The sequence below is a fragment of the Schistocerca americana genome, chromosome 2 (assembly GCF_021461395.2).
Source record: "Schistocerca americana isolate TAMUIC-IGC-003095 chromosome 2, iqSchAmer2.1, whole genome shotgun sequence".
Lineage (NCBI taxonomy): Eukaryota > Metazoa > Arthropoda > Insecta > Orthoptera > Acrididae > Schistocerca > Schistocerca americana.
Window position 1 is genome coordinate 176,027,704 of NC_060120.1, and position 14,373 is coordinate 176,042,076.

At 44.4% G+C, this 14,373-nt stretch overlaps 1 protein-coding gene across 2 annotated transcripts in view; it reads left to right on the forward strand.

Moving 5' to 3' along the window:
• LOC124588910 (esterase FE4-like) overlaps positions 1-14,373 on the forward strand; it is a 292,280-nt gene that overhangs the window by 193,746 nt on the left and 84,161 nt on the right. For both annotated transcript variants that reach the window (XM_047131505.1, XM_047131506.1), the window contains one exon: positions 8,491-8,656. In XM_047131505.1, coding sequence (XP_046987461.1) covers positions 8,491-8,656 — 166 coding nt within the window. The remainder of the gene's footprint in view (positions 1-8,490; positions 8,657-14,373) is intronic.

Here is a 14,373-nt window from a genome sequence, read left to right on the forward strand (position 1 = left end):
TTGAAACAGCATTGGCATTTTTGCAGTGGTGTCATGATGATGGCGACGAGTTCCTCGACAGGATCATCATGGGCGATGATATGCGGATTTCTCACTTGATCACAGAAACCAAGCAGCATTCAATGCATTGGTGTCACAGTGGATCTCCAGTCAAGACGAAATTCAAACAGACTGTATCAGTGCAGAAAGTGATGCCCACGATGTTTGGAAGAGGAACGGCATTCTACTCATTGACTTCCTGCCCAGAGGTGAAACAGTGAATGCTGACCGTTACTGTGAAAATGTGCAGAAACTGCGACGAGCCATTCAGAACGAGAGGCGTGGACTACTTACTGCAGGTGTTGGCTGTTCCATGACAACGCTTGTGCCCATACAGCTTGGCACACAGCTATTGTTTCGCAGAAGTTCGACTGGGAGCTGTTTGACCATCCAGCATACAGTCCTGATTTTACTCCCAGCAGTTTTCATCTTTTCTTGCACATCAAGAATTCCTGTCCTTCGGCCAGCGTTTTGACAACGACGAAGAGCTGAAGACGAGCGTCACACACTGGTTTCATTCACGGGCGGCAGACTTCTATGACACAGGGATACAAAAGTTGATCCCAGAATGTGACAATGTCTCAATTCTTTTGGTGACTTTGTTGAAAAAAAGCTCAAACATTGCTGTACCTGTTGCGAACAAAGTTTTTCATGTAACTACGTTGTCTTTGTTTAAAAAAAGGGGGGGGGGGAACTTACTTTCTGGATGCGCCTCGTACCTCTTTCCGTAGCTGCTCACGATAGTAGCACCACCTTCTCCATTCTCGAAATACTCGTTCACAGGCTCTGCGTAATATGAGGGTGAGTCATATGAAAAATTTAAATATTTTTTAAATAGTATTTATTGTGCAGAAGTGGTACAAAGCTGTATCACTTTTCAACGTAGTCTCTCCCACGCTCAATGCAAGTCCTCCAGCGCTTACAAAGCGCATAAATACATTTAGAAAAAAATTCTTTTGCTAGTCCGCGCAACCACTCATGCACCGCGTGGCGTACCTCTTCATCAGAACAGAACTTCTTTCGTCCCACTGCGTCTTTGAGTGGTCCAAACATATAGAAATCACTTGAGGCAAGGTCTGGTGAGTATGGTGGATGACGAAGACACTCAAAATGCAGGTCTGTGATTGTTGCAACTGTTGTACGGGCAGTGTGGGGCCTTGCATTGTCATGTTGCAAAAGAACACCTGCTGATAGCAATCCACGTCGCTTTGATTTGATTGCAGGCTGCAGATGATTTTTTATGAGATCTGTGTATGATGCACTGGTGACAGTGCATGTAATGCTCCAAAATGACGCCTTTTCGTCCCAAAAGAGAGTCAGCATAACCTTCCCTGCTGATGGTTCTGTTCGAAATTTCTTTGGTTTAGGTGATGAGGAATGGCGCCATTCCTTGCGCGCTCTCTTCGTTTCCGGTTGTTGGAAGTGAACCCAGGTTTTGTCACCAGTAACGATTCTTGCAAGGAAGCCATCACCTTCTCGTTCAAAGCGCCGAAGAAGTTCTTCACAAGCATCAACATGTTCTCTCATTTCAGGAGTCAGCTGCCGTGGCACCCATCTTGCAGACACTTTGTGGAACTGGAGCACATCATGCACAATGTAGTGTGCTGACCCATGACTAATCCGTAAACATGCTCCAATGCCATTCAGTGTCACTCGGCGGTTTTCCTTCACTATGGCTTCAACTGCTGCAATGTTCTGTGGAGTCACAACTCGTTGTGCCTGACCTGGACGAGGAGCATCTACCACTGAAGTCACACCATTTGCGAACTGCCTACTCCATTCGTAGACTTGCTGCTGCGACAAACATGCATCACCGTACTGAATCTTCATTCATCAATGAATTTCAATAGGTTTCACACCTTCACTACGAAAAACCAAATAACAGAACGCTGTTCTTCCCTGGTGCAAGTCACAAGTGGGCGGCCATCTCTATATTAATACTGCGACGGTATGTGTGCATCAGCACTATGCTGCCACCTATAGGCCATTCTGCACGCTGTTTGTAGCACGCCTACCAACTTACAAGATAACGGCGCGAAATTTCGATTTGTTATTACAAATTTAAGGTTATCATTTGACTCACCCTCGTAATAATCTGCCCTCTGTCAAAGACGCTTATCTCAATGGATTTCCCAATTTGCAGCCCATATCTTCGCTAGAAGTTCGGTGGCAGGAGGAACAAGACTTTTGGTCAGATGAATACAGGGTTATAAATACAAAATCAAATAAGGGTAATGCAGGAGTAGGTTTAATAACGAATAAAAAAAATAGGAGTACGGGTAAGCTACTACAAACATCATAGTGAACGCATTATTGTGGCCAAGATAGACACGAAGCCCACGCCTACTACTGTAGCACAAGTTTATATGCCAACTAGCTCCGCAGATGACGAAGAAATTGATGAAATGTATGATGAGATAAAAGAAATTATTCAGATAGTGAAGGGAGACGAAAATTTAATAGTCATGTGTGACTGGAATTCGGGAGTAGGAAAAGGGAGAGAAGGAAACATAGTAGGTGAATATGGATTGGGGCTAAGAAATGAAAGAGGAAGCCGCCTGGTAGTATTTTTCACAGAGCATAACTTAATCATAGCTAACACTTGGTTCAAGAATGATGAAAGAAGGTTGTATACATGGAAGAACCCTGGAGATACTAAAAGGTATCAGATAGATTATATAATGGTAAGACAGAGATTCAGGAACCAGGTTTTAAATTGTAAGACATTTCCAGGGGCAGATGTGGATTCTGACCACAATCTATTGGTTATGAGCTGTAGATTAAAACTGAAGAAACTGCAAAAAGATGGGAATTTAAGCAGATGGGACCTGGATAAACTGAAAGAACCAGAGGTTGTACAGAGTTTCAGGGAGAGCATAAGGGAACAATTGACAGGAATGGGGGAAATAAATACAGTAGAAGAAGAATGGGTAGCTTTGAGGGACGCAATAGTGAAGGCAGCAAAGGATCAAATAGGTAAAAAGACGAGGGCTAGTAGAAACCCTTGGATAACAGAAGAAATATTGAATTTAATTGATGAAAGGGGAAAATATAAAAATGCAGTATATTGAGCAAGCAATAAAGGAAACAAAGGAAAAGTTCGGAGTAGGTATTAAAATCCATGGAGAATAAATAAGAACTTTGAGGTTCGCCGATGACATTGTAATTCTGTCAGAGACAGCAAAGGACTTGGAAGATCAGTTGAACGGAATGGACAGTGTCTTGAAAGGAGGGTATAAGATGAACATCAACAAAAGCAAAACGAGGATAATGGAATGTAGTCGAATTCAGTCGGGTGATGCAGAGGGAATTAGATTAGGAAATGAGACACTTAAAGTAGTAAAGGAGATTTGCTATTTGGGGAGCAAAATAATTGATGATGGTCGAAGTAGAGAGGATATAAAATGTAGACTGGCAATGGCAAGGAAAGCGTTTCTGAAGAAGAAAAATTTGTTAACATCGAGTATAGATTTAAATGTCAGGAAGTCGTTTTTGAAAGTATTTGTATGGAGTGTAGCCATGTATGGAAGTGAAACGTGGACGATAAATAGTTTAGACAAGAAGAGAATAGAAGCTTTCGAAATGTGGTGCTACAGAAGAATGCTGAAGATTAGATGGGTAGATCATATAACTAATGAGGAGGTATTGAATAGAATTGGGGAGAAGAGGAGTTTGTGGCACAACTTGACTAGAGGAAGGGATCGGTTGGTAGGACATGTTCTGAGACATCGAGGGGTCACCAATTTAGTATTGGAGGGCAGCGTGGAGGGTAAAAATCGTAGAGGGAGACCAAGAGATGAATACACTAAGCAGATTCAGAAGGATGTCGGCTGCAGCAAATACTGGGAGACGAAGCAGCTTGCACCGGATAGAGTAGCATGGAGAGCTGCACCAAACCAGTCTCAGGACTGATGACCACAACAACAACAACATCTTCGCGTCACGTGCCCGCAACGCCACCAGGCGGCATCCAACGTCGCGGTGGGCAGTGGTCATAATGTTTTGACTTTTCAATGTTTAGCGATCACGCTTACCTCCGGTTGCACAGAAAATACTCGCAGTCTGCGCTGGTGACCTCGACGCTGTTGCTCAAACTGCTGACCGGCAGTCAATATGTATCCACCGACGGGCGTCACCACCATGCCCTCCAGAACAGAGATCCTGCAGAGACATCTCTGGAAGCACTGCAAGCACAAGTAGCTGAACCGTCTAAGCAAGTCACGGACCAGCAAATACTCCGCTCCACACGTGTGCCATAACAGCGACGCTCATCCAGCAGAAAAATGAGTTTGCCCATAAGGGAGAATATCTGCTGGTATCACAAACAATTTGGAGCTGAGGCTCAGCAGTGCCGACCACCCTGTGACAAGCGAACCGCCGCCGGAAATCAATAGCGACAGCGACTGAATTCAAACCGGACAGCAGTCGACTGTTTATAACCGAACACTCTACTGAGCCACAGTTTATCATTAACACTGCAACTTATCTCTGTTTACCCTCCTAGTCACCCTCCATGGTGAAATACCGATGGCAATTACCTGTATACTGCGAATGGATCTCCCATTAAGTCATACGGCTACCTCAACTTACATCTGAACTTCAGTCTTCGGCATGAATTCATGTGGAGATTCAGTGTTGCCGATTTACTGTACTCGATTGTTGGAGAGGACTTCCTCTCTTTTTAGAGTTTCCTCCCACATCGTCGTAGCCGTTGCCTGCTAGATTTTGGAACACAGTTGCAACACCATGCCATCTAAGCTGGCGTCAAAATGATTGCAGGTGATTCACCATACAATGACCCGCTTCCCTGAAATCACCTCCCCATCGCCTGCTCCAGTACCGGCAAGACACTCAACATTAACATTACATCGCATTGTCACTACGCCATGACCGTACGTTCATGCATGGCCGTGTCATCTGCATCTGGAAAAGCTAAAGCCCCCAAAGCAAGAGTTTGCTTTTATGTTAGCACAAGGGATCTGTCGCCCTTCAAATAGCAGCTAGCCTCTTCAGTCCATATTCTCCTAATAAAAATTATAGGTGGCACCCATGTGGTGCTGTCGTCAGCTTAACGACAGAACGATACATGATCGTTATCCTGTGCCACATATAGAAGACTTTGCTAAGCACATTCTTGCTAAGACTGTTTTCTCGACGATCGACCGTGTCCGTACTTTATATCATTATCACGTCCGCTGCCGGTAGCTGAGTGGTGACACGGTAGCTCAGCGTGTTCGGTCAGAGGGCTAGCTGCCCTCTGTAATTAAAAAAACTGACTTAATGGATCAACTACAAACTGAAACGGGTGTCTTTCGACGTCCGCCCAGAGCAGATACAACGAACGGAAATGAACAAAATGGTATTAAAAAAAAAATTTTAAAAAGTGGTCAGCACGGCAGATTGTCAATCCTAAGGACCCGGGTTTGATTCCCGGCTGGGTCGGAGATTTTTCTCCGCTCAGAGACTGGGTGTTGTGGTGTCCTGATCATCATCATTTCATCCCCATCGACGCGCAAGTCGCCGAAGTGGCGTCAAATCGAAAGACTTGCACCCGGCGAACGATCTACCCGACGGGACATTATTTTTATTATCATCATCCTATCCAGTTTTTTAGGCATCCTTGCCTGTTCCAATTTCGATAGACTGCAGCTGATCTTTCCATCTCTTCTAAGGATACCCAACATTTATTTTCCCTTCAGGTAAATACTTGTATATTAATTTAGGTGTTCGTTCTTCTGAAGTCCTTTAAATTACTTCATGCCATTTCTTTCTGTACTCCTCTGTTTTCTGTAGTATGACTTCGACTCCCAGTTTCTTTCTTATTTCACTATTTTTTCTGTAGTCTATGGGTCTGCAATCAGTTAGTGGTCTTAGGAGTCTCATGTCTGCTGCTTCAATCCTCCTCCTTTGACTGGCGCTAAGAGTCCACGTCAATGACAATTACGTTAGAACTGGTACTGTCACTACATTATAAAATTTTAGTACTGTCTCTTTCCTAACTTTTTTGAGCAGAGTGCAACTTCTGGAATTTTTGCAATTTGTATTTCTGATCACTTTGTATAGCATTTGAGATCTCACATGTCAGGTATTTAAGAGTATTTACTTATTCTAGCAGTTTGTCATCAATTATTACTTTTGCTCTTAAATGCTCCTTATCATGGAACGCGATTATCTTTGTTTGACCTTTAGATATTGTCATATTATAATCATTTGCTACCTTGTACAAGGACAAAACTGCGCTCTGTGCTTTTTATCATACACAAACTGCATGGGAAGATGTATCCAAAACTGTTGTTGGCATTTCTTTCGGATTTCAGGAATTTGGGAGAATGACATTCGGACTACGCAATGCCACCCATACTTTCTAGCACGTCACGGATTAAGTAACTAGAGATTCAGATTTTTGTTACGTGTAAATTGATGACCACTTGCGATGTCGTCCAATGAGACAGAGCATCCAGCACAAGAATATGGATTAATGACTAAACCACAAAAATATGTCTTTGAATCAATGGTTGTAAAATTCTGTTAGTATACCATATCAATGAACTAGGAATTCAGCTACCTCAGGACAGATTCGAAACTATTTCTCCGTTCCCGAAGTTCACTACAACAACAGAATTACATTGTTTCTTGGGGCTGAAAAACTTCTGTCGACATTTTGTGCACAGTCTAGCATTATTGGCAGCACCTCTCAATGAAAAGCTAAGAGTTTCAACTAAATCTGAAGACACGTTACAGCGGACTGATGAAACGAAAATACCCTTGGATTAACTAGAAGTTGCTGTTGCCGTGGCTGCATTGTTAAGCTCATCCTCTTCTTGATCCACCTGTCTAAGTTATGGTAGACAGATGCATAGATTGCAACCGAGTTTCCATTCTGTATACTCTCTGTTCCGTGGTATGATTTTACTCTTGTGATGACAATGCGAATAAATGTTTTAGATATTTTGCTGGTCTATAAAAAGGGTAAATAAAGAAAAACTGACAATAATAGTGTAATAATAATGCACAGAAGGTGTTGCAAATGGCTTACCGTATTTACTGAAAGTATTTCATAGTTCGAAATGAGTTGTTTCTTCGTGACACATCACCGCCGTCTACAGTGTCATTGTAACGGAATTAATTAGAACAAAGACTCGAAAATATGCAAATGCAACAGGAAACGCAAAAAAATATTGTTGGCTGCCACTTCTTATTCCGTTACAGAAAAAACGTAAATAAAGTGGAGTCTGAGCTGTGATACTATGTCGAAATAGTATAATACCATTGCTCTCCACATCTTTAAGCCAACTTCAGTTCCTGGCATCAAATTGTTAATATATATGTAAAACGCATATACATAGTTTCACGATACTTCTGAAGGTGATATATCAGTAGCAGCGAAATAATAACACTCAAAACACGCTAAATGTTATATGAGCTAAAGTGCGCCGTCTCAAAATCACGTGACTTTAGCTGCAGGAGATGTGGAGAGAATGGAAGGGTTTGGTGCAAGGAGGAGGCAGCTCCACTTTCTCCAGTTTGTGGCAAATTTAAAAAAACGTTTTAAAAATTCAGTTTTCACCAAAACGAAAAAGTTGTTAGCCTTGTTTTAGGCTATAGGGTATCTAATACTAATGACGAGAATACACACAAATGCATGCACTCAGGTACGTGCAATAGAGTTTTAAGTTTTGGAGCTGTCTCCGTTTTGCTCCAAAGTGAATGAAAAACTCTTTGTAGGGACATTTTGTTCATAATTAAGCATATTTCAGTTTAAAAAACATTTATTAATAAAGAAAGTACATCATTATTGGCATAATACATTAATTCTACAGTTCTTCTTCAGTCTTCTAGCTCCCCTTCAGTCACCTCAGGATCGTTTGAAGCATCTGACGTCAACTGGTCGTAAAACCACATTTCGTTTTGCCCAACATACTTTCTGACCAGCTCTTTGACATCTTTAAACTTTTGGCCTTTAGGGGGGAAGAGACAATCTCGATAATGACACGTAATGGTTCTTTACAAAAAAAAATTCTTCAACGTGTCAAAAAAGTGGAAAATAAATCTCTGGTCCACTTCAGTGACATGAAACGCGCCATGTATAGACCGGTCTGCTGAATAATACGTAACACAACCTCCTTCCTGCTATTGTTCGGGGGAAGAACGAGACAGCTCCCGGAGTTGCCTCTGTTTTCATGCAAACTCGGAGTACAGGCAGCTCCATCTGTTGGATTTCTCTGAAGCTAGTGGTGGAGCTGCCTCTTTCTTGCACCAAACAAAGGGGCTTTTCTTGTATGTGATAGAATGTTCGACTCAATAGAGCCAAAAAGTGGAGCTGCCTCCTTCTTGCGCCAAACCCCTCAATTGTAGTTCTGCACATCCGAATGCTCATTCCATAGATGTTTATAGTCTATGCCTCGGCCTCAGTGAGCGCTACCGAAGGTCATGCCGTGGTGTTGCTTGCAGGACGCAGGCCGCGTCTTCACGTGCGCCTTCACACCAGCCATAGAGCCCGACGTGGAGGGCGCCTTCCTCACCGACTCTCCCGCCGTCCTGCAGGAGCGCGGCAACTTCTCGCAGGTGCCGCTCCTAATCGGCTCCACCAGTGTTGAGTGCCTCTTCATCACACGCGGTGAGTAGGGCCTGCTACATCTGCTCCTCAAGATGCAATGCCGTTTGAGAGTAGGCCTAAAGGGTTTTCAACAGCGCTGAGTTGTAGTTTTTAGTAGGATAGCTGCATCTACTGTACACTGATCAGCCAGAACATAATGACCACCTAACTAATAGCCGGTGTGCCCACATCTGCCACGGATAACACCAGGCGACGTCTCGTGGCGTGGAAGCAATGAGGTCTTGGTAGGTCACTGGAGGGAGTTGGTTCGAATGGTCCAAATGGCTCTAAGCACTATGGGACTTAACATCTGAGGTCATCAGTCCCTTGGAACTTAGAACTACTTAAACCTAGAATGAGATTTTCACTCTGCAGCGGAGTGTGCGCTGATATGAAACTTCCTGGCAGATTAAAACTGTGTGCCCGACCGAGACTCGAACTCGGGACCTTTGCCTTTCGCGGGCAAGTGCTCTACCATCTGAGCTACCGAAGCACGACTCACGCCCGGTACTCACAGCTTTACGTCTGCCAGTACCTCGTCTCCTAGTTCTGCTAGTTTCGCAGGAGAGCTTCTGTAAAGTTTGGAAGGTAGGAAACGAGGTACTGGCAGACGTAAAGCTGTGAGTAGCGGGCGTGAGTCGTGCTTCGGTAGCTCAGATGGTAGAGCACTTGCCCGCGAAAGGCAAAGGTCCCGAGTTCGTGTCTCGGTCGGGCACACAGTTTTAATCTGCCAGGAAGTTTCATATCAGCGCACACTCCGCTGCAGAGTGAATATCTCATTCTGGAAACATCCCCCAGGCTGTGGCTAAGCCATGTCTCCGCAATATCCTTTCTTTCAGGAGTGCTAGTTCTGCTAGTTTCACAGGAGAGCTTCTCTAAAGTTTGGAAGGTAGGAGACGAGGTACTGGCAGAAGTAAAGCTGTGAGTAGCGGGCGTGAGTCGTGCTTCGGTAGCTCAGATGGTAGAGCACTTGCCCGCGAAAGGCAAAGGTCCCGAGTTCGAGTCTCGGTCGGGCACACAGTTTTAATCTGCCAGGAAGTTACTTAAACCTAACTAACCTAAGGGCATAACACACAGCCATACCCGAGGCATGACTCGATCCTGCGACCGTAGCAGCAGCGCGGCTAGAACCGCTCGGCCGCAGGAGAGAGTTGGTACCACATCTGCACACACAGGTCACCTAGTTCCCGTAAATTCCAGGGAGGTGGCGATGAGCTCTGACGCCACGTTCAGTCACATCCCAGATGAGTTCGATCAGTTTCAGATCTGGCGAGTCGAGGAACCAGCACATCAGCTGAACGCGCCACTGTGTTCCTAGAGGCACTCCATCACACTCCTGGCCTTGTGACATGGCTCATTATCTTGCTGAAAAATGCCGCGGCAGTCGGGCAACATGATCGTCATGAAGGAGCGTATGATACTCCTTGGCCTTGAACTAGCTCCTCTGGACCCGTGGATGCTTACGTCAGTGCTTCCCAGAGCATAATGAAGCCACCGCCGGCTTGTGTCTGTCCCGCAGTACAGGGGTCGAGGAGCTGTTCCCCTGGAAGACGACGGATTCACGCCCTCCCGTCGGCATGACGAAGAAGGTATCGGGATTCATCAGACCAAGCAACGTTCTACCACTGCGCCAACGTCCAGTGCCTATGGTCACGTGCCCATTTCAGACATAGCTGCCAATGCTGTGGTGTTAACATTGACATACGCATGGATCATTGGCAGCGGAGGTCCATCATTAAAACTGTACGGTGCAGTGTGTGTTCAAACACACCTCTACTCTACCCAGCATTAAAATCTGATGTTAGTTCCATCACAGATCGCAACCTGCCCTGTTTTACCAGTCTGCCCAGCCTACGTCGCCCGACATCTGTAAGGAAGGGTGGCTGCCCAACGCCACGACGCCTGGACGTTGTTTCACCTTGGTTTCGCCACACACACACACCACAGCACTCCTTGAACACCAGACAAGTAGCACAGTTTCCGAAATGCTAGTGCTGAGACTCCGGGCCACCAATATCTACCCTTGGTCGAACTCAGATATACTGCGCACCTTCCCCACTCTACACACGGACTTCATGCCCACTGACACTACTGCACCATGTGTGTGTCTGACTAGCAGTCATTCCTCGTCAGGTGACGCTGCTGTCTCCTGGACAGGATTATACCGATAGCCGGTCGGTGATCATAATGTTCTGGCAGTTCACTGTATGTGATGGAGAACATCTTGGGCTTCACATGGATAGCATTAAGTATATATCGCCAGACGATTTTCGTGGTGTACTGAATGTGAATCAGTTTATCTATTAGTGAAAACCCATACAATAGATTTTGAGGTTAGCTTCCACATACAGATCGAATACATATTAATAATATGTAGAGATAGAAGACATGTATAGATGTGCAGATTCTGATCAAGCTTCAGTGTTCTCTGGGTTTGCGGCAGCTGTTTCCTTTACTGCTTTTCCCATCAGATACCGCTTCCTCTGTAGCTGACCAGCTTACAGCTCCCATCACTGCCACGACATATCGCTCCAAAAGCCAATTAAAAATGGAACAGACAACAAAACATAATAACACATTTATCGTCGCTATAATTATAAATTACACACACAAACCCTAATGAATTAGTCTATCCATAAGTGAAGACCATGTCAAAACTCCTACAGTAGTTCCTGAGATTAGCCACCCATACAGATAAAAAATTGCAACGAAGGACTTCAATTTTAAATATGTACAGATATTACTGCGAGAAGAATTTGACAGGGCACTGAAAGATCTAAGTCGAAACAAGGCCCCGAGAGTAGACGACATTCCATTAGAACTACTGATATACTGGGGAGAGCCAGCCATGACAAACTCTTGTATCTGGTGAGCAAGATGTGTGAAACAGGCGAAATGCCCTCAGATTTCAAAAAGAGTATAATAATTCCAATTCCAAAGAAAGCAGGCACTGATAGGTGTGAATATTACTGAACTGTTAGATTAGTAAATCACGCCTGCAAAATACTAACACGAATTCTTTACAGAAGAATGGAAAAAACTGGTAGAAGCCAACCTTGGGGAAGATCAGTTTGAATTCCGGAGAAATTTAGGAACAAGTCAGGCAATACTGACCCTATGAGTTCTCATAGAAGATAAGTTAAGGAAAGGCAAACCTACGTTTATGCTCTACTGGCCATTAAAATTGCTACACCAAGAAGAAATGCAGATGATCAACGGGTATTCATTGGACAAATATATTATACTAGAAATGACATGTGATTACATTTTCACGCAATTTGGGTGCATAGATCCTCAGAAATCAGTACCCAGAACAACCACCTCTGGCCGTAATAACGGCTTTGATACGCCTGGGCATTGAGTCAAACAGAGCTTGGATGGCGTGTACAGGTACAGCTGCCCATGCAGCTTCAACACGATACCACAGTTCCTCAAGAGTAGTGACTGGCGTATTGTGACGAGCCAGTTGCTCGGCCACCATTGACAAGACGTTTTCAATTGGTGAAAGATATGGAGAATGTGCTGGCCAGGACAGCAGTCGAACATTTTCTGTTTCCAGAAAGGCCCGTACAGGACCTGCAACATGCGGTCATGTATTATCCTGCTGAAATGTAGGTATTTGCGAGATCGAATGAAGGCTAGAGCCATGGGTCGAAACACATCTGAAATGTAACGTCCACTGTTCAAAGTGCCGTCAATGCGAACAAGAGGTGACCGAGACGTGTAACCAATGGCACCCTATACCATCACGCCGGGTGACACGCCAGTATGGTGATGACAAATACACAGTTCCAATGTGCGTTCAACGCGATGTCGCCAAACACGGATGCGACCATCATCATGCTGTAAACAGAACCTGGATTCATCCGAAAAAATGACGTTTTGCCATTCGTGCACCCAGGTTCGTCGTTGAGTACACTATCGCAGGCGCTCCTGTCTGTGATGCAGCGTCAAGGGTAGCCGCAGCCGTGGTCTCCTAGCTGATAATCCATGCTGCTGCAAATGTCGTCGAACTGTTCGTGCAGATGGTTGTTGTCTTGCAAATGCCCCCATCTGTTGACTCAGGGATCGAGACGTGGCTGCACGATCCGTTACAACCATGTGCATAAGATGCCTGTCATCTCGACTGCTAGTGATACGAGGTCGTTGGGATCCAGCACGGCGTTCCGTATTACCCTCCTGAACCCACCGATTCCATATTCTGCTAAGTCATCGGATCTCGACCAACGCGAGCAGCAATGTCGCGAGACGATAAACCGCAATCGCGATAGGCTACAATCCGACCTTTATCAAAGTCGGAAACGTGATGGTACGCATTTCTCCTCCTTACACGAGACATCACAACAATGTTTCACCAGGCAACGCCGGTCAACTGCTGTTTGTGTATGAGAAATCGGTTAGAAACTTTCCTCATGTCAGCACGTTGTAGGTGTCGCCACCGGCGCCAACCTTGTCTGAATGCTCTGAAAAGCCTATCATTTGCATATCACAGCATCTTCTTCCTGTCAGTTAAATTTCGCGTCTGTAGCACGTCATCTTCGTGGTGTAGCAATTTTAATGGCCAGTAGTGTAGAGAAAGGTTTTGGCAGTGTTGGCTGGAATATTCTCTTTGAAATTCTGAGCATAGTATGGGTAAAATACAGGGAGCTAAAGACTATTTACAACTTGTACAGAAACCAGACGGCAGTCGTAAGAGTAATTCTCTCTGAGAAAGCAAAGGACTTGGAACAGCAGGTGAACGGAATGGATAGGGTCTTGAAAGGCGGATATAAGATGAACATAGACAAAGGCAAAACAAGGATAATGGAATGTAGTCGAAATAAGTCAGGTGATACTGAGGGAATTAGATTAGGAAATGAGACACTTAAAGTAGTAGACAAGTTTTGCTGTTTGGACAGCAAAATAACTGATGATGGCCGAAACAGAGCGGATATGAAATGGAGACTGATAATGGCAAGAAAAGTGTTTCTGAAGAAGAGAAATTTGTCAACATCAAATATAGATTTAAGTACCAGGAAGTCTTTTCTGGAAATGTTTGTGCGGAGTGTAGCCCTCTATGGAAGTGAAGCATTGACGATAAACAGTTCACACACAAAGAAAATATAAGCTTTTGAAATGTGGTGCTACAGAAGAATGCTGAAGATTATGTGGGTAGATCATGTAACTAATGGGGAAGTACTGAACAGATCTGAGGAGCAAAGAAATTTGTAGCACAACCTGACTAGAAGAAGGGGTCGGTTGGTAGGACATATCCTGAGATATCAAGGGAGCACCAGTTTAGTATCGAAAGGAAGTAGAGGGGGGTAAAAATTTTAGAGGGAGAGCAAGATATGAACACAGTAAGCAGGTTCAGGGAGTTGTAGATTTCGGTAGTTAATCGGAGATGAAGCGGTTTGCGCAGGATGTAGTAGCACAGAGAGCTGCATCAAACCAGTCTTTGGACTGAAGACCACAACAACAACATAGGTTCGTTACTATCCCTACGCTCCAGAAATCCCAATAATATCTCCAAATCCACCTGAATCATTCTACCTCTTGGTATAACCAATGGCTCATCAAGATCATCCCATCCAAAACGCAGGCAATAATTAAACACACATTTAAAAAGCTTTGCATCACCTCGGTTCCGAGAGTTCCGGAAAAATTGGAATAGAGATCAACATAAACATAATTTCCACCCTTTTTATTGTTCATGAAAGCCACACATTGCATGTTGTACTACCATGCAGCGAGACCTT